The sequence below is a fragment of the Nomascus leucogenys genome, chromosome 8, assembly GCF_006542625.1.
Source record: "Nomascus leucogenys isolate Asia chromosome 8, Asia_NLE_v1, whole genome shotgun sequence".
Classification (NCBI taxonomy): Eukaryota; Metazoa; Chordata; class Mammalia; order Primates; family Hylobatidae; genus Nomascus; species Nomascus leucogenys.
The window spans coordinates 99,015,694-99,036,851 of record NC_044388.1 but is presented as its reverse complement, the minus strand read 5'-3'; the positions used below and the strand labels follow the sequence as shown (position 1 = coordinate 99,036,851).

The following is a 21,158-nucleotide window of genomic DNA, read 5'->3' as shown; positions in this document are numbered from 1 at the left end:
GTGATTTATTTATATTTTCATAACCCTTGGGTTCCCTTTTTAATTCCTCCTCTCCCCTTACCCAGGGCCTTTCTTTTTTTCATTTCTACTCTCCCTCTACCCACTGTGGGTGGGTGACTTGGTATCCCAAATAAAGTGCTTTAAGTAATCTTTTTTCCAATTTTGTATTGGCCAAACTTTTAAGTTCCAGTAGGAACTTTTGGTTAACCTGAGAAAGCTAACGTTGCTATACCACAGTGGTATAATGTCACTCAAAAGCAAAGAAACAAATGTTAGCCGGTGCAGCCTTTTAATGGTTAAACATACAAACTTAGTTAAAAGCTTTTTACAATATTAATATTAATAGATTCTTCTTTTTAAAAAACCTTTTAGCTGTCTAAAAAGCTATACCACTGTTGTAGCTTCACATGCCTTACTTACGTTGTTTACTTCCACATTCAATTTTTGAAGAAATAGAGGTCGTTACATCCTGTTAAAGACTGCTTTTCAATATTGACATTTTCGTTGATTTGGAGATTAATGTTTTCAAAATATTAGAGTTTGGAAAATTGCTAGGAGGACAGAATGTGAAACATATATTCTAGTTACGTTTAGAAAAAGCAGATGTTATAATTCAAACAGGCACTTGTTCTATGAGGATTTAATTACACTCGTGTTCATTAGTGGATCCTTCGAGTTACCCCGATCTGTTATTTCTGTTGTGGCAACCTGACATGTAAGAAGACTTACGTCCTTTGTTCATATATTTTTGTTAAATCATACTCTGCTTTTGTAATTTGCTGTCTTCCACTTTGAAAAACCAAAAATTTGCATTTTGGCAAAGCATTCTTCTTTACACTCAGGATTTTATATTCAAAAATTGAACTTCTACATTGTTTGCAATAGCTAAGAACGCTAAAAAAACTTTATAACAAGGTTTTAGTAAGTACTTACTGTTTAGTTTGGACTGCGTTGAAGTTTCGCTTTTTAGTGATGGAAAAAGGAAGCATGAGTAAAATAAAGCTAGCTGAAAATTAAAAATAAGTTCATGTTTTGCATCCAGTCTCATGAATGTTATGATCAGCATTCTCTAATTTTACTAAAGCTTTAAGTGTAAGTGTGAGTTTTACCTCAATTTCTTGATGAAAGTTTTGAGTATTACTTTATAATCTTAAATATTCTAGAGTTGCACTGTCCAGTACTAGCCAGTGGCCACATGTGACAGTTGAAGATTTGAAATGTGGCTAGTGTGAATTGAGATGTGCTGGAGGTATAAAATAGCAGATTTCAAAAACTTAGTACTAAGATTTTTTTAATATCTCAATAATTTTAATATTGACAACATGTTGAAATGATATTTTGTATAAACTGGGATAAATAAAATATATTACTAAAAATAATTTTACCTATTTTCTTGTAACTTTTTTTTTTGTTTGAGACAGTCTGTCTCTGTCACCCATGCTGGAGTGCAGTGGCACCATCTGGGTTCACTGCAACCTCCGCTTCCAGGTTCAAGCAATTCTTGTGCCTCAGTCTCCTGAGTAGTTGAGATTACAGGAAGGCACCACTACACCAGGCTAATTTTTGTATTTTTAGTAGAGATGGGGTTTTGCCATGTTGGCCAGGCTGGTCGGGAACTCGCGACCTCAAGTGATCCACCCACCTCCCGCCTCGGCCTCCCAAAGTGCTGGGATTACAGGCATGAGCCACCGCTCCCGGCCTCTTTTAACTTTTTTTAATGTGACTACCAGAAAATTAAAAATTACTCGGATTGTAATGGCTCACATATTTCTATCGGATATTACTGTTGTAGATCAGCATTACTCTTCCAAGAAATATGTTAGTGGAATAAAAGTAGATGTATAAAAATCCAAAACTTCCAGATAGATTACCCTGTTACAATCAGAATAAAGAGCTAAGGACTTTGGTAATATGAAGGATGAAGTTATCCATTGGCTATTATTTGATAGGCAGAAGTAAGTTCTATCTCAAAGAAAGTATTTTTCTCATCACTAATATTAGTTGTATTTGTTAAAATAGAAAGTTGGCTGGGCGTGGTGGCTCACGCCTGTAATCCCAGCACTTTGGAAGGCTGAGGCGGGTGGATCACCTGAGGTCAGGAGTTCCAGACCAGCCGGACCAACATGGTTAAACCCCGTCTCTACTAAAATTACAAAAAATTAGCCGGGCTTGGTGGCGCATGCTTGTAATCCCAGCTACTCGGGAGGCTAAGCAGGAGAATCGCTTGAACCCGGGAGGCGGAGGTTGCAGTGAGCCGAGATCCCGCCATTGCACTCCAGCCTGGGCAACAAGAGCGAAACTCCGTCTCAAAAAAAAAAAAAAAAAAAAAAAAGTATTAGTTATCTCATTATTGCCCTATTAGAATGCATTGAGGCTGGGTGCGGTGGCTCATGCCTGTAATCCTAGGACTTTGGGAGGCCAAGGTGGGCAGATCACAAGGGCAGGAGTTTGAGATCAGCCTGACCAACAGGTGAAATCTTGTCTCTACTAAAAATACAAAAATTAACCGGGCATGGTGGTGCGCACCTGTAATCCCAGCTACTCAGGAGGCTGAGGCAGGAGAATCGTATGAAACTGGGAGGCGGAGGTTGCAGTGAGCCGAAATCGCACCACTGCACTCCAGCCTGGGCAACAGAGTGAGACTCTGCCATCTCAAAAAAAAAAGAATGCATTGTAAATTATATCTAATACTTATTTTAAAACAGTTCAACCACACAGTGTATTTAAGAAGTAAAATTTGAGTCATATATACTTCACACGTTAACAGCAAAATCACATATTATAGCAGTCTTTTAAATTGCAATTCAATTCCTTTTTCTCCAATGCTGAGTTTCTAGCCTACAATTTGTTTCCATTGGTGTTTTGGTTTTTACTTGTCTTTTAGCTAGAGATCCAAATTGTGCTTATGCTTTAAATATCATTTTTTAAGAACAAAACTAATTATTTTTAAGTTTTCTAAACTGGGAAGTACTGTGACAGTCCATTTCAGTAGGTTATATTCCTCACATAGGTTAACTAGAATGAAAACAATGGTTGTTTTAATTAGAAGAACTAAGCCCTAAGGTTTACATTTTTATTAAGAGAATTGTAAAATGCTGTGTACATATATGACAGTTAAAGAAGCATAAACTTTATTCTGGCATTTTAAAATCAGATGCCGTAGACCTGAACTGGCTGCATAATATGGTGGACTAATAAGAGAAAATGAAAGTATTTAGCTGGCTCTTAATAAAGCAGTTTGTAATTTGAATCATATAAGAGATGCCTATTATGCTTCCTGTTTTATGTGTCAGCACTCATAGCAAGGAACTTACAGTCTGGAAGATTATTTGAGTGAAAAATTTTTTATGGTCCCACCTTTAGCATTTCTCACTCCTATGCTTTATCTTATTATCCTTCTTCAATTTTTGTTACTGGTAACTAAAATTAGTTAATACAAATAATTAGAATGTTTTTCTTAAGGAATCACTTTAGGTATCTTGAGTTGTAGGCCTTTTAACCCATTTTATCTCAGTTTGAAATGTTTTGATTATTTGGGAAGAAAACTTCAGTAGTAACTATAAATATTCATAGCAATTTAGACTTACATAGACTCAAATAAGTTGCATAAAATGTATTAGTATAGGTCTAGAAGTTTTGAAAATTCTCCATGGTTCATTTATATGCTTTTTAAATTATAAAGACTATAGGATATTTACCATTTTTGGTAGTTACAAAAATATTTTCTAGGTAAACGTTTACAAAGTGCCTGTTGTGAAGGAATGAAGTTTCTTCTATGTTTTAGATAAAATTTTATATTGTATTTATCTTAATTAAGGCATCTAGGATTTACTGATAATATTACTGAAGAAAAACATTTTTAGAAAATCAAAGCATTTCTTACATCTGATCGTATAAGGGAAGTTTAGTTCATAATTTACTGTCAGAAAGTTAGACTCTGACACAGAGAAGAAAATTTGGTAGAGTTATTGCCCAAATTTTGGCAGTGTTTTTTCTTTATATCTTAAAGGTATTAATTCAATTTGTGGTAGAAATTAAACTTATCAGCATTAATTATGTTAAAACCTCTGATGTTTCTATGCCGAAATACACTAAGGACTATTGTAACATAAAACTATTAAGTGTGCTCTGGTATAGTTTGAAACGGTTTAAAACTATGTAGTAGGTGACAATATGAAAGATAGCATTTTTCTGTATAGTTGAAACTCCCCCACCCCAAGCCCCACACTTATGTGCTTTAATATAAAGCATTTCAGAAAGGCCTTGGAAAACTAAGGAAAAGGTATTTGCTCTTATTTTGTACTGCCAGGTGGCCTGTGATACCCTAACCCACAGAATTAACGTTTCCAAACAGGTGGCCATTATGAAAAACTACATGCAGTGTCCTGTTTTCATAAATATTTAATCAGTTCAAGTTATAAACTAAATTAGGGCTTTCAGTAGATTTAAGATGAAATTCATTCTTCCTCGAAGGCCTTTTCTTGTATAACTCTGCAAACCAGAAAACTGGATGTTAAAAATGTTCAGTAGTTTTAGGGAGTGATATATTCATCTGCTCAGTGCTCATCTCTAAAATTGGAAGGAAACTAATTGGTTTTTAGATTGATGGCATGAATAGATGTGGTAATTGAGGATGAAAGTTGTAAAATTATAACTTGGAAGATTTGGTTACTTTAAAGATAAAGCTATTAGATAATTTGCATTAGAGCTGTTTGAGAAAGTTTGTATAGGGGTGCTTTTTACATAGCAAGCCCTGTAATTCATTTTTACCAAGTTTTTTTTTTTAATCTTTATTTTTGTGAATATAAAAGTGCAGGTCCGGGCGCGGTGGCTCATGCCTGCAATCCCAGCACTTTGGGAGGCCAAAGTGGGCAGATCACCTGAGGTCAGGAGTTCAAGACCAGCCTGGCCAACATGGTGAAACCCCATCTCTACAAAAATTAGCCAGGCATGATGGCGGGTGCCATCCCAGCTACTTGGGAGGCCAAGGCAGGAGAATCACTTGAACCCGGGAGGCAGAGGTTGCAGTGAGCCAAGATCACGCCATTGCACTCCAGTCTGGGTGGCAGAGCGAGACTCTGTCTCTGGGGGAAAAAAAAAGAAAGAAAGAAAAAAAAAAGCACAATAAAGGCTAATAGAATTTTTTTGTATGTTGGCATAATGGAGGATACTTTCTGTTGTATATTTTGTTTTCTTTTCTTTTTTTTGAGACGGAGTCTCGCTCTGTCGCCCAGGCTGGAGTGCAGCGGCACAATCTCGGCTCACTGCAAGCTCCGCCTCCCGGGTTCACGCCAGTCTCCTGCCTCAGCCTCTCCGAGTAGCTGGGACTACAGGCGCCTGCCACCATGCCCAGCTAATTGTTTGCATTTTTAGTAGAGACGGGGTTTCACCGTGGTCTCGATCTCCTGACCTCGTGATTCACCTGCCTTGGCCTCCCAAAGTGTTGGGATTACAAGTGTGAGCCACCACGCCCGGCTCTGTTACATATTTTTTCTCTCCTGAGTGTGACTACATTTTTAAACATCTAATTTCTGTGGAACTAATATATTTGGGTTGATAAACATCCTGTGAAATAAAGTATTGGTTGTTTAATTGCCCTAAATACCTAGATTTCTTGTTCACCAGAGAGCTTTTGTCAGACTTATATAAGTCTTGAATTGGAAGATAAAGAAAATCTGGGAAGTTTAGTGTGTTCAAATTAGTATTGTTTTGCTACTAAATCTTTTACTCTACTAAAATTATGGAACTTTTTTTTTTTTTTTTGAGATGAAGTTTTACTCTTTTTGTCCAGGCTGGAGTGCAGTGGCGTGATCTCGGCTCACTGCAACCTCAGCCTTCCAGATTCAAGTGATTCTCCTGCCTCAACCTCCCTAGTAGCTGGAATTACAGGCATGTGCCACCACGTCTGGCTAATTTTGTATTTTTAGTAGAGACGGGGTTTATCCATGTTGGTCAGGCTGGTCTCAAGCTCCCGACCTCAGGTGATCGGCCTCAGCCTCCCAAAGTGCTGGGATTATAGGTGTGAGCCACCATGCCCGGTGGGAACATTTTGATCTTAGAAATAAGAAAAATTCTCTGTTTTTTTCTCTGTGCCTTTTCAGTTTTTAATCATGCATATATAACTTTTTAGAATAATGTTTTATTCTTCTATGTCTTCCACATTGGACTTTACAGTTTTTGGTTATATATATCAATCGCTAAATAATGTAGTTTTATCAGAAGTATTGTAATGACCAATACAAGATTTTTAAGACAATTTTTTTGTTTTACTTTGGCACTGTATGTTGTGGTCAGCATTAGTCTTTCATTTATGAACAAACAGCTCTCTTAATCATCTCTTAGTCATCACAGTCTTCTCTTATATGTTGATTTTCAGTACCTCATTTTGCTTCCTAGCCAAGTCTTATCAGAGATTTCCTCTTTCAGGTGGCAAGGCTGTTTTCTTCACACTGGAGTCTCTACAATATTGTTTGGATCAGTAGTTTCCAAAGTTCATTAACTCCTGGCCATACCTTATTATGTTTTGGGGTACTGGTTATCCAAGGGAAACACTTTTTTAAAAAACAAAACAACAAAACCGCCCAGCAGTCCAAAGTAATTTGTGTTCCTAAAAATGGAATATGGAAAGTTAATTTGCTTGTTTGATGTGGTCATTGAGAAAAATACATAAAAGCTTTGATGTTTATTATGTGAGCAAACAATATAAATACAGTTTAGTTGAAAGGAACACTGTTAAGGTATTGTTTCCAGGCAGAATTTCAGAACTTTAATTAATTCAGCAAATAGGTTTTTTAAAAAAGATATCCAAAGGTTATAAAATTATTCCGAAGTATTTTAGGTCTGAAGCTGTAATAGTTGACTTAAGCAATTAACTCTTCAAAGGTGAATGATGAATATGTGGTTAATTCATACTTTTGTCCATTTCTAGCTTACAAAACACTACACAGCAAAATAATGATCTGCTAGACTGCTAACCCGAGCATCCAGCTTCCACAATGCCTGTGCAGGCAGCTCAATGGACAGAATTTCTGTCCTGTCCAATCTGCTATAATGAATTTGATGAGAATGTGCACAAACCCATCAGTTTAGGTTGTTCACACACTGTTTGCAAGACCTGCTTGAATAAACTTCATCGAAAAGCTTGTCCTTTTGACCAGACTGCCATCAACACAGATATTGATGTACTTCCGGTCAACTTCGCACTTCTCCAGTTAGTTGGAGCCCAGGTAAGCATTCAAGATTTTACTATAGGTTGGTGCAAAAGTAATCGCTGTTTTTGCCATTATTTTAACAGCTTGTCCAGCCTGCAGGCCACTTGTGGCCCAGGACATCTTTGAATGAGGCCCAACACAAATTCATAAACTTTCTTAAAACATTGTGAGATTTTTTTTGTGATTTATTTTTATGTTTTTAGCTCATCAGCTATCATTAGTGTTAGTGTATCTTATGTGGCCTTTTTTCTTTTTTGAGACAGAGTCTCACTCTGTCACCCAGGCTGGAGTGCAGTGGCGTGATCTGGGCTCACTGCAAGCTCCGCCTCCCGGGTTCAAGCGATTCTCCTGCTTCAGCCTCCCAAGTAGCTGGGACTACAGGCCCACACCACCATACCCAGCTAATTTTTTTTGTATTTTTAGTAGAGACGGGGTTTCAGTATGTTGGCCAGGCTGGTCTGGAACTCCTGACATCAGGTGATCCGCCCACCTCGGCTTCCCAGGGTGCTAGGATTACAGGTGTGAGCCACTGCACCCAGCCATCTTATGTGGCTTTAATGGCAAAAACTGCAATTACTTTTGCAGCAACCTAATAATTTGTTACATGAAATAGTTATTGAACTTTGTTCAGTAATAGGTATAAAGTATATTTAGTGATCATTAAGGTGTAAAATATAAATTTCAATGTACCTGATTTTCATGATTGTATTCTGTGAAAGATTTTCTTTAGATAACGTCATATACAGCCGGGCGCGGTGGCTCACGCCTGTAATCCCAGCACTTTGGGAGGCCGAGACGTGCAGATCACGAGGTCAGGAGATCGAGACCATCCTGGCTAACAAGGTGAAACCCTGTCTCTACTAAAAATACAAAAAATTAGCCGGGCACGGTGGCGGGCGCCTGTAGTCTCAGCTACTCAGGAGGCTGAAGCAAGAGAATGGCGTGAACCCGGGAGGCGGAGCTTGCAGTGAGCCGAGGTCGTGCCACTGCACTCCAGCCAGGGTGAAAGAGCGAGACTCTGTCTCAAAAAAAAAAAAAAAAAAAAAGATAATGTCATATCCTTATACAAAACCATAGATTACATTATAGTTACATATTTCTTCAATTCTGTGGCTAAAATTTATGTATATAAGTGATTTGGTGGATCAGAAACATTTTTATATAAGCATATGTATTTATTCACTAGGTGATATGAAAAAAAATGTAATCAAAGCTTTGACCAGAAGCAGGTTTTGTTGTTGTTGTTGTTGTTACTCTTTTTTACTTCACTTGACTTTTTATATAATAGTGTAAATTAAACAATAAGGTCTGTGTAGGGATGTATATATGGAAAACCAAAAACCAATGTGTCAGTAATAAATTCTGCATAATTTCTTCTGAACGTGTTGTATCAAGCTTGTCTGGCTTTCAGGCCACATGCAGCCCAGGACAGCTTTGAATGTGGCCCAACACAAATTCGTAAAGTTTTTTTGTTTGTTTGTTTGTTTCTAGCTCATCAGCTATTGTTAGTGTTAGTGTATCTTATATGTGGCCCAAGACAGTTCTTCCAGTGTGGCCCACAGAAGCCAAAAGACACCTCTGAGCTATGTGATGCTTTAGTTGAACATTAGGGAAGAAAAAAAAAATAACCTGCTATAGAATTCATGTTTGTAATTATTTTATTGAATCAAAGCAAGACTCTAGATTTGAAATAACTTATATTTAATGAGGGTCTACTTTGCATTAGGTTTGACAGTAAGTATTCAGCATTTATTATTACTCATTCTTACCATAGCTTTTCAGGTAGTTATTATCCCCGTTTTACAAGTTAGGAAGAAGATGAAATTCTATACATCATGTACTACATATTAAAGCCAGAAAGGAATTATTTTTCTGATTTAATAGAAAATCCAATAAACCAAAATACTTCATTCATTCCTTTAGTATCTTGATATTTGAAGTCCTCCTTGTAAAGCACAGAATCTCTTTTCAGTGTTTATAATCAAGTTACACACTATGAAATCAAGGTGCATCTACAATCGATAGTGTATCTTAATTTAATTGGCAGTATATTTTTGTTAATGGAGTATAAAATGTTGCCTCTTGCAAACAATAACATTTTAGATTTGATAAAATATCATAGACTTTTTGTAAGAATACTAGCTACCACCAGACACAGTGGCTTACGCCTGTAATCTCAGCACTTTGGGAGGCTGAAGTGGGCAGGCTGCTTGAGGCCAGGAGTTCGAGACTAGCCTGGACAACATGGGGAAACCCCATCTCTACAAAAAATACAAAAATTAGTCAGGCATGGTGGTGTGTGACTGTAGTCCCACCTACTTGGGAGGCTGAGATGGTGAGATGGGAGGTTCACTTGAGCCCAGGAGGTCGAGGCTGCAGAGAGCTAAGATTGTGCCACTGCACTCCAGCCTGGGTGATGGGAGTGAGACCCTGTCTCAAAAAAAATAAATAAATAAAACAAAGAAACCTAGCTACCATTTATTTAGCATCTGCTATAGGTCAACAGGTATTGAGTTAATATCATTTGTAAATGTTATCTCAGTTGGTTCTTAAATTGCCTACAGGTCTTTACAGTGTGAATTCTGTTACCTCTTCTACTACGGTTCCTATTCTGCTTAAGCTACACTGGCTTCTTAGCCAGTTCTCAGATATACCAGGTATATTGCCAACTGATGGCTTTTGTAGTTACTGTTACCTTTGCCTAGAACGTTCAGTCTCTCTCCATTTTCTTTTTTGTTGTTATTGAGATGGAATCTCTCACTGTCACCCAGACTGGAGTGCAGTGGCGCAATCTCGGCTCACTGCAACCTCCACCTCCCAGGTTCAAGTGATTCTCCTGCCTCAGCCTCCCGAGTAGCTGGGATTACAGGTGCGCGCCACCATGCCTGGATAATTTTTGTATTTTTAGTAGAGATGGGGTCTTGCCATATTGGCCAGGCTGGTCTCGAACTCCTGACCTGAAGTGATCTGCCCACCTTGGCCTCCCAGAGTGCTGGGATTATAGGCGTGAGCAACCGTGCCCAGCCTCTCTCTTCGTGTTCTTTTTTCATATCTCACAGTTCTCAAGGGAGCCAATCCTGACCACCCTAATTAAAATTGTAACCCCTCGCTAGTATTTCCAGTCCCCTTTATCTTTGCTCTATAATTCACTTCTTGGAACACTACATATTTATTATGTTTTTAATTTATTGATTAGCTACGTCTTCCCCTCTCCACTAAATGTGAGCTCCACAAAGGCAAAACATTTTGTCTGTTTTGCTCATTGATATATCAATGGTACCTATAACTGTGCCCAGTACATGGTAAGCTCTCCATAAATATTATTTATTGAATTATATTGAACTTTTTTTTTTTTTGAGACGGAGTCTTGCTCTGTTACCCAGGCTGGAGTGCAGTGGCGCAATCTCGGCTCACTGCAAGCTCCGCCTCCCAGGTTCACACCATTCTCCTGCCTCAGCCTCTGGAGTAGCTGGGACTACAGGCACCCGCCACCACGCCCAGCTAATTTTTTGTATTTTTAATAGAGACTGGGTTTCACCGTGTTAGCCAGGATGGTCTCGATCTCCTGACCTCATGATCCGCCCGCCTCGGCCTCCCAAAGTGCTGGGATTCCAGGCATGAGCCGCTGCACCTGGCCTATATTGAACTTTTATAGCAGCACTACAAAATACAGATTTTCATCTTCATTTTGCAGATTTGGAAATTATGACTTGGAGCAGTTAAGTAATTTACTCAAGGTCATTCATAGAAGTAGCAGAGCTGTAATTTTTACCCAAGTTTTGACCTTTGAATGAGAACACTCTGTCTTACAATGCTTATCTTAAGTAAATAATATAGTAAAAAGGTGATAAGTGCTATGGGAAAAAAAAAAACAACTGTGTCTTTTTTTGTCCACTCTTTAATTTTGAGATTCTTTCAGACTTACAAAAAAGTTGCAAAAAATACTATTCAGAGAACTTGTATAACTTTCCACAGCTTAACCTAATGTTATCATTCCAACACCAAGAAATTAGCATGGATACAATACTGTTAACTTTCTGCTTCTTTTCTTCCTTCGTTAATCCACACAGCTCCTGCTATTAAGTATGTTATTTTTTGTTGTTGCTGTTATCGTTGTTATTTTGAGATGGAGTCTCACTCTGTCACCCAGACTGGAGTACACTGGTGTGATCTCAGCTCACTGCAACCTCAGCCTCCTGGGTTCAAGAGATTCTCCTGCCTCAGCCTCCTGAGTAGCTAGGATCACAGGCATCCACCACCACACCTGGCTAATTTTTGTAGTTTTTAGTAGAGATGGGGTTTCACCATGTTGGCTAGGCTGGTCTCAAACTCCTAACTTCAGTTAATCTGCCGCCTTGGCCTCCCAAAGTGCTGGGATTACGGGCATGAGCCACCATGCCCAGCCTTATTTTTGGTTTGTGGAAAGCAGTTTGGCTAGGTGTTTGACTTTAATTTTACTTAAATGGCTTTCATGTATTATCTATGCATTATAATTTTATACTCACCAAGATTATTATCAAGTACATAAATAATAGTTGCATGAGCTGGATGAATGTATTTCTGCCATATTCCTTTTTTTTTTTTTTTTTTTAAGGTACCAGATCATCAGTCAATTAAGTTAAGTAATCTAGGTGAGAATAAACACTATGAGGTTGCAAAGAAATGCGTTGAGGATTTGGCACTCTACTTAAAACCACTAAGTGGAGGTAAAGGTAAGTTCATAAAATGCATTTTTACTGATAAGTAGGACTTGGTAGTACATTTACTTTGAATGACTTGATGTGGACACCCTATTAAGTTATGGAAGAGGAGTTTGCTTGAGAAATGCCTTGAAAAATGTATAGATTGAGAAAATTATGTTGTCCTATTTTCTGAAAATAACCAATATTGTTATTAAGAATTCAAGCTGGAGCCGGGCGCGGTGGCTCACGCCTGTAATCCCAGCACTTTGGGAGGCCAACGTGGGTGGATCACAAGGTCAGGAGATCGAGACCATCCTGGCTAACACGGTGAAACCCCGTCTCTACTAAGAATACAAAAAGTTAGCCGGGCGTCTTGGCAGGCGCCTGTAGTCCCAGCTACTCTGGAGGCTGAGGCAGGAGAATGGCATGAACCTGGGAGGCAGAGCTTGCAGTGAGCCGAGATGGTGCCACTGCACTCTAGCCTGGGTGACAGATCAAGACTCTGTCTCAAAAAAAAAAAAAAAATTCAAGCTGGGCGTGGTGGCTTCATGCCTGTAATCTGAGCACTGTATGAGGCTAAGGTGGGTGGATTTCTTGAGCCCAGGAGTTTGAGACCAGCCCGGGCAACAAGGCGAAAGCCCATCTCTACTAAAAACACAAAAATTTAGCTGGGCATGGTGACAAACTCCTGTAGTCCCAGCTACTGAGGAGACCAGTGTAGGAGAATCACATGAGCCCAGGAAGTTGAGGCTGCAGTGAGCTGTGATCGTGCCACTGCACTCAACCAGGGCAATAGGAGTGAGACCTTGTCTCAAAAAAAAAAAAAAAATTACCAGAGTCACTGCATCTTGAAATTTGTACGTTATTTGAATTCATTGTGTAATAGTGCTGTAACAGAATATTAGTTTTGATAAGTCCTATTAAGACAGCTTCATGTATGCATGTATTCATTCAGTCATTCATTAAATTTTATTGAGCACTAAACAGTGACTAAGGTCACTGCCATCATGGAGCCCACAGTTTACTGGGGGAGATAGACGTACAAGTGTAATAAATTATTTTAAGTCTATGACAAAACTGAAATTTTATCACTGCATACTTAGCACATCATAGGTGTAATAAACAATTGTTGAATGAATGAATATATTGAGTATTTTGTACCTGCTGAATGCTTTGCACTGTTGTGTATGTGGCCATAGTGATTTTACTGAGAAACTTATCCGTATTCATTCATTCATTTGTTGAACAGCTATCTAAAGAGCATGGACTGAGAGTGTCAGGCATTCTTCTAGTGTTGGGATCCATTAGTAAGCCAAATAGTGTGTTTTAAAGGAGTGATGAGTAATCATGTGTGTTGAATGCTGTTGGAAGGTCAGATAAAATAAGGAACTAAGAATTAACTAATTTAACCAATTTAGCAAGTTTGGTCAAGTGATATTGGGAAAAATTTTATTGGGGTAGGTTTCAGAGATTGTGAAACAAGGAATTGGAAGTAGTGAATAGATCAATTGTAGTGATCTACAATTGGCCAAGTAGTTAAGGCAATAGACTAGGAAACAACGAGTATAGACAACTCTAGAAAATTTGCTGCAAAAGAGAAGAAAGAAATGGAACAGAGGCTGGGCACAGTGGCTCACGCCTATAATTCCAGCACTTTGAGAGGCCGAGGCGGGCAGATCACTTGGGGTCAGGAGTTTGAGACCACCCTGGCCAACACGATAAAACCCCATCTCTACTAAAAATACAAAAAAAATTAGCCAGGTGTGGTGACACTCGCCTGTAATCCCAGCTACTCGGGAGGCTGAGGCAGGAGAATTGCTTGAACCCAGGAGGCAGAGGTTGCAGTGAGCTGAGATTGTGCCACTGCACTCCAGCCTGGGCGACAGAGTGAGACTCTGTTTCCAAAAAAAAAAAAAGAAATGGGGCAGATTTGGTGGGGGAAGCAGGATCAATGAAAATATTTGTATTTTAGGTGGATGAAATAACAGCATACTTGTTCTTATTCTGTGATGATGGAAATGTTCAAGTAAAGAGGGAAAATTTGATAATGTGGGAGAGGGGAGAATTGCTGGAGCAGTATTCTTACATAGGTACATAGGAGTAGAATCTAAGAGCTTACCATTAAGCAGTATTCTAAATGTCTTATATACAATTAAAAAAGAGTCATTTTTACTTTTAGGTTAAACTGCTAAAGTAGCTAAAAATTAGGCTTCTTATTACTGTAGAATAATAACAGAGACAGAATACTGTTAGAAAAATGAAAGCACATTACAAGGGACTCATTAGGAATTGTGGCTTAATCGTTAAATACAGATAATGAAAATTGACTTTTATTTTTTATTGAAAAAACTTTAGCTCCCTTTGTTTCCCTTTTCCTAAAGGTGTAGCTAGCTTGAACCAGAGTGCACTGAGCCGTCCAATGCAAAGGAAACTGGTGACACTTGTAAACTGTCAACTGGTGGAGGAAGAAGGTCGTGTAAGAGCCATGCGAGCAGCTCGGTCCCTTGGAGAAAGAACTGTGACAGAACTGATATTACAGCACCAGAACCCTCAGCAGTTGTCTGCCAATCTATGGGCCGCTGTCAGGGCTCGAGGATGCCAGTTTTTAGGGCCAGGTAAGATAGGTTACTATCTTACCTTTTTTATTAGCTATTGGGGCTTGAGGATGCCAATTTCTGGAGCTCAGTGAATCCTGAGACTCAACCCGTCTTTATATGTACAAATCTTGATATAATTAAAGATAAATTTGTTTTTGTTGTTGTTGTTATTGCTGTTTTGTTTTGTTTGAGACAGGGTCTCACTCTGTCACCCAGGCTGGAGTGCAGTGGTGCAATCTTGGCTCACTGCAGCCTCGACATCCATGCTCAAGCAATTCTCGTGACTCAGCCCCCTAAGTAGCTGGGACTACAGGCACACGCCATCACACCCGGCTAATTTTTCTGTTTTTTGTACAGACAGAGTTTCACCATGTTGGCCAGGCTGGTCTGGAACTCCTGACCTCAGGTGATCTGCCTGCCCCAGCCTCCCAAAGTTGTAGGATTATAGGTGTGAGCCACTGCACCCAGCCAATATAAATCTGTTTTTATTAATCTTAATTTATATGATAGACAGTGCTTTTGTGTTTTAAAACAAAATTTCTCATTTAAGTTTCAATTGCCGTCAACATAGGCAATATAGCTACAGTTTTACAAATTAGAAAACCAAGTTAGAGGCCTAAGATTGAACACGTAATAAGCCAAAGAAAGGTAAGCTTATTTTTTGGTCTGAAAAAAAATGTTTAAAGTCTTGATCATTTTTAGGGGATAATTATTTATGGTTAGTGTTATCTATGTTCTGTCTTAAAAAATCTTCACCTATACCAAGGTTATGAAGTTCCCTCCTGTGTTTTCTTCTTGAAGGTTTATTGTTTGAACTTTGTGATTTAGAACTACAGTTTGGGTAGAATTTATTTTTGGAAAGGAAAATTTTAATAAGTGATGTTGGGACAACTAGATCAAAATGTGGAAAAAACAAAATTAGATGCATTTCTTATTCTCTATAAACTACATAAATTACAAACATGTCAGAAATCCTTATTAAAAATAAAAACAAATTATACAGGTAATAAAAACCAATAAAAGAATGTATTTCTGTATAACTTGTGAGTAGGGAACATTTTTCTAACTTTAACTCAAAATCTTAGAAACAATAAGGGAAGAAATTGATATTTGACTATATAATTTTATGTTTAATTTACATCACAAAAAAATTATAAGCAAAGGAAAAAGAAGACCAACTGGGGAAAATATTTATAAATTACATAACAAACATACACAGAGGACTAATATAACTAATATATAAGGTATGTCTAAAAATTCAGAAGAGAAAGGCCCAACAACCAATTGAAAAATTGTCAAAAGGTGCAAGAAATACCATTTCTCACCTATCAGATTGGCAGAATCTTAAAGTCTGAAAATATATTCTGTTGGCAAGGGTGTGAGGTACTCTCATCCAGTAGTCATGGGCATGCAAAGTGGTACAGACTTTTAAAGAAAGGAATTTGGCAACATCTGAAAATATTACCTCTGTGTTTACCCTTTGGTCTAGCAATCCCACTTCTAGGAATCTATCCCAAAGAGACAACAGCAGGTACAGAATGCATACAGTTATAAAAGCACTATTTGTAATAGCAAACATCTGGAAACAACCTGAATGCCTATGCGTAATAAGGTACTAGTATAATAAACTGTGGTATATCCTTCCAGTGTAGTACTATGCAGCTGTCGAAAGAAATGAGGAAGAAGTATATATTCTGCTAGGGTGTGACCTCCAGATACGTTGGTAAGTTAAAAAATAAAAGCAAGGTCCAGAATAATGTGCTCAGTATGGTACTTTCTAAGTAAGAGAAGGAGGGAGAAAATCCACTTACTCATTTAAATTTTCTAAAAGAAACAATGGCAAAAAAAATAGAAGACTAATACCAGTATGTAGAAGAACGAGGAATCAAGGGAAAGCAGACGAAGACAGAAGCTAGACTTTGCCAACTCTGTCTTGTTTTGTACTTTGGAACCACATAAATGTTTTATGTAATTATAAAACAACTTTAAATATTTTTTAAATTTAATTAAAAATGGTCAAAATAATACCTAAAAATAAAGCTAAAACAAGTTGGTAGCATATCCATTTGAGAATGAATTATTTCAGGTTACTTTAGAACACAGTGTTTTGACTTTTATATCCCTAGTGGAATATATAATAAATCCTAAATTATACTTATTTGTCATATTGTTCATAATTCTGGTATTGTTATTTAGAAACTTAAACAGACACACAGTTGGATAAAACAAGCAAGCAAGGCCGGGCGCGGTGGCTCAGGCTTGTAATCCCAGCACTTTGGGAGGCCGAGGCGGGCGGATCACGAGGTCAGGAGATCGAGACCACGGTGAAACCCCGTCTCTACTAAAAATACAAAAAAATTAGCCGGGCGTGGTGGCGGGCGCCTGTAGTCCCAGCTGCTTGGAGAGGCTGAGGCGGGAGAATGGCGTGAACCCGGGAGGCGGAGCTTGCAGTGAGCCGAGATTGCGCCACTGCACTCCAGCCTGGGCAACAGAGTGAGACTCTGTCTCAAAAAAAAAAAAAAAAAAAAAAAGCAAGCAAATAATTATGTTAATGCCACCAGAACCAAGGCTTTCAGCATTTTAAAAAAAGATACAAGGCCGGGCGCGATGGCCCACGCCTGTAATCCCAGCGCTTTGGGAGGCCGAGGTGGGTTGATCACCTGAGGTCAGGAGTTCAAGACTAGCTTGGCCAACATGGCGAAACCCTGTCTCTACTAAAAATACAAAATTAGCCAGGTATGGTGGCAGGCTCCTATAATCTCAACTACTTGGGAGGCTGAGGCACGAGAATTGCTCTAACCTGGGGGCAGAGGTTGCAGTGAGCCGAGATCATGCCATTTCACTTTAGCCTGGGTGAAAGAGCAAAACTCCGTCTCAAAAAAAAAAAAAGATACAAGTATAAAATCAAAGATTTAAGTAAAACTCCTGCAGCATTAAATTTGAATTGGCAATATCAGTACAGACTCAATTGTTTTTCTATTTCTAAAAAATGCCAATGTCCAAGGTCTGTCCACTGAAAATGCTTGGAAGTGATGAATAACCATAACACCCAGATTGTGGGCTTTCATATATACCATTTCCCACTAAAAGGAGGCAGGGCTCTTTTGGTAAATGCCTTATTCCAGTCCTAGGGTAGGAAGTCTTGTGCTAGGTGGGGAGGGGGGAAGCAAAAAAGCTTATAATCCCAGTACTTTGGGAGGCTGAGGTGGGAGGATCAGTTGACCCCCAGAGAAAGAGAGGAGGGAGAGACAGTTTTGTTGAAAGGACAAAGAATTGAACATGAAGGAGCTCCTACTAGATGTAAGTGGGGCAATTTAAACATCATAATGAATGACTCCAAAGGATTGAAACACAATATGTACAAACAATTTCAGGGACAGTTCTTATATATTGAGGAAAGTTTTCTCTTTTAGCTGAATTCAAACTAATAATACATTTAGAAAATGATAGAATTAGAAAAATCACAATTTTGAATCCCCAAATGTATTAATGGGCTTCAGCAAGAATTATTTGTAGCTGTTAAACCCATTAGATGAGAGGTTACTGGGGAAATTTATAGTAGATGGATAAAGTCTGAACCCACTGATAAATCTTAGCATTACTAAAAGTGAGGCAAATTTTCCATTATACAAAGTTTTAAAATATTTCAAAAATCTACTTTTATACAGAATTTAAGAATGTTACCTTTAGATATTTCCTGATGTTTACTTTAAGAAGCACTAGACTAGGTGTCAAATCTCTTTTGTTCTACAGCTCAGAAACAAAAACAACCTTACTTAGAAGTGGGTAAATAACTTGAATAGACATTTCTCTAAAGAAGAGACATGATGACTAACAAGCACATGAAAAAATCCTGAGTGTATTTAGTTATTAGGGAGATGCAAATCAAAATCACAGTGACATACTTGTTTATACCCACTTGGCCATTATTTTATTTCATTTTTTTAGAGACAGGGTCTTGCTCCATTGCTCAGGTTGGAGTGCAGTGGCACGATTATAGCTACTGTAACTTTGGAACTTCTGGCTTCAAGTGATCCTCCCATCTCGGCCTCCCAAAATGCTAGGAGTGGCCATAATTTTTAAAATGGACCATAACAAATTTTTTTTTTTTTTTTTTTTTTGAGATGGAGTCTCACTCTGTCGCCCAGGCTGGAGTGCAGTGGCACTGTCTCGGCTCACTGCAAGCTCCGCCTCCCGGGTTCACGCCATTCTCCTGCCTCAGCCTCTCCGAGTAGCTGGGACTACAGGCGCCCGCCACCACGCCCGGCTAATTTTTTTTTGTATTTTTAGTAGAGACGGGGTTTCACCGTGGTCTCGATCTCCTGACCTCGTGATCCGCCCGCCTCGGCCTCCCAAAGTGCTGGGATTACAAGCATGAGCCACCGCGCCCGGCCTGAACATAACAAATATTGATGAGAACGTGGAGAATGTAGGCAGGTAAAATGGTGTGCTGCTTTGGAAAACAATTTGTCAGTTCCTTAAAAAGTTAAACAGAATTACCATATGACCCAGCAGTTTTATTCCTAGGTATATACCCAAAAGAATAGAAAACAAGTATTCAAACTAATACTTGTATACAAATGTTTATTGCAGCATTATTCACAGTAGTCAAAAGGTGGAAACAATCCGAATGTCCATCAAGTGATAAATGGATAAACAAATTGTTGTGTATCTATAAATAGGCCATTCCTCAGCCATAAAATGAATAAATACTGATATATGCTACATGTGGATGAGCTTCAAAAAAACTACATTAGGTCCGGCACAGTGGCTCACACCTGTAATCCCAGCACTTTGGGAGGCCGAGGCGGGTGGATAACTTGAGGTCAGGAGTTTGAGACCAGCCTGACCAACATAGCAAAACTCTGTCTCTGCTGAAAATAGAAAAAAATCAGCTGGGCATGGTGGTGTACACCTATAATCCCAGCTATTTGGGAGGCTGAGGCACAAGAATCGTTTGAACCCAGGAGGCGGAGGTTGCAGTGAGCCAAGATCGTGCCACTGCACCCCAGCCTGGGTGACAGAGCAAGACTTTGTCCCAAAAAAAAAAAACACGTTAAATGAAAGAAACCAGACAGCCAACTAGTGGTTGCTAGGGGCTGTGTATAAAGTGTATGAACAGTGACTGCTTAATGGCGATGAGTTTCCTTTGGGGTGATGAAAATGTCTTAAATTAGACAAAGTTGATGGTTGTACAACATTGTGAATATAGTAAATACCACTGAATTGTGCGGTTAAAATGGTTAATTTTATCTCAATTTTTAAAGAAGTCCTTGCTAGCAGAGAAATCCTGGGTGGCAAAAAAAAAAGAAAAAGAAAAAATTTAAAGAATTTTAAAAGTCCTTGGTTCTATTAGATTGGTGCAAAAGTAATTGTGGTTTTTGCCATTATAGTTCCAATTTTGCTGGTAACTAGATATGTTACCTTGGTTTAGTCACTTAACTTCTCTGCACCTCAGTAGCCTCACTTAGAAAAAGGGTTTGTATTTTGAATCTAGATAATCTTTCAGCTCTTAAGCTCTATTGTTTTGATTGATAACCATGTATTTGTAATTTGTAATTCTGAAATAATTTCGTATTTACTGAAAAGTTGTAAGAATAATGCAGAGAATTTTTTGTATATTCTTTACTGACATTCAGCAGTTTCTAATATTTTGTCATATTTGTTATTCTTTCCCTCTCTTCTGAACCATTTGAGAATAGGTTGCTTGTTTTATGCTCCTTTCCTTTTAATACTTTAAAACTAAAGTATTTAGTTTTCCTAAAAACAAGGATACTGTCTTATGTAACAATATTATATTCATTAAATTTTTAAAAATTAATGAGACAATACAGTACTATATACAATTTGTAGTTCATATTCCAGTTTTGTCAACTATTCCAAAAATATCTTTTATAGTATTTATTTTCTTCAAGTGTAAGATCCAGTTCAAGATCACTTTCTATACATTTTAGTTGTCTTTATTCTGGAACCGTTCCTCAGCTTTTCTTTGCTTTTCATGACACTGATATTCCTGAAGAATACAGACCATTTGTTTTACAGAATATTTCTTTTTTTTTTGGAGATGAACTCTTACTATGTCGCCAGGCTGGAGTGCAGTGGCGTAATTTCGGCTCACTGCAGCCTCCGTCTCCTGGGTTCAAGGGATTCTCCTGCCTCAGCCTCCTGAGTAGCTGGGACTCAGATGCATGCCACCATGCCCAGCTAATTTTTATATTTTTAGTAGAGAAGGGGTTTCACCATGTTGGCCAGGATGGTCTGGAACTCCTGACCTCAGGTGTTCCTTGGTCTGGAACTCCTGACCTCAGGCCCACCTTGGCCTCCCAAAGTGCTGGGATTACAAGCATGAGCCAGTGTGCCCAGTCTCAGAATATTTCTTAATTTAGGTTTGTCTGATGTTCTCTAATGATTAGCTTCAGATTATACCATATATTCCTGGCTGTAAAGCAACATAAATGAAATTAATACCTTCTTTGGGTTTTGCATTCAGAGGCTAATATCATTTTTTAAATTATATACAAAATAGTTCTGACAGGCAAAGTAACAGTCTCATGCATGAAAACAATACCATTTATTATAAGCCTACTGTAGGTCCCTTGCATATCATTGTCAGAGTAGTTCTGTGTGTTTAATTTTTTTTTTTAAGAGACGGAGTCTCGCATTGTTGT

General features: G+C 38.4%; 1 protein-coding gene across 5 annotated transcripts in view; it reads left to right on the top strand.

Moving 5' to 3' along the window:
* RC3H2 (ring finger and CCCH-type domains 2) overlaps positions 1 to 21,158 on the top strand; it is a 58,543-nt gene that overhangs the window by 1,098 nt on the left and 36,287 nt on the right. For 4 of the 5 annotated variants that reach the window (XM_030817777.1, XM_030817775.1, XM_030817776.1 and 1 more), the window contains exons 2-4: positions 6,929 to 7,226; positions 11,806 to 11,923; positions 14,275 to 14,508. In XM_030817777.1, coding sequence (XP_030673637.1) covers positions 6,996 to 7,226; positions 11,806 to 11,923; positions 14,275 to 14,508 — 583 coding nt within the window. In that variant the 5' untranslated portion in view covers positions 6,929 to 6,995. Of the gene's footprint in view, positions 1 to 6,215; positions 7,227 to 11,805; positions 11,924 to 14,274; positions 14,509 to 21,158 lie in introns of those variants that run through there. The other variant, XM_030817774.1, reaches the window with a different exon arrangement.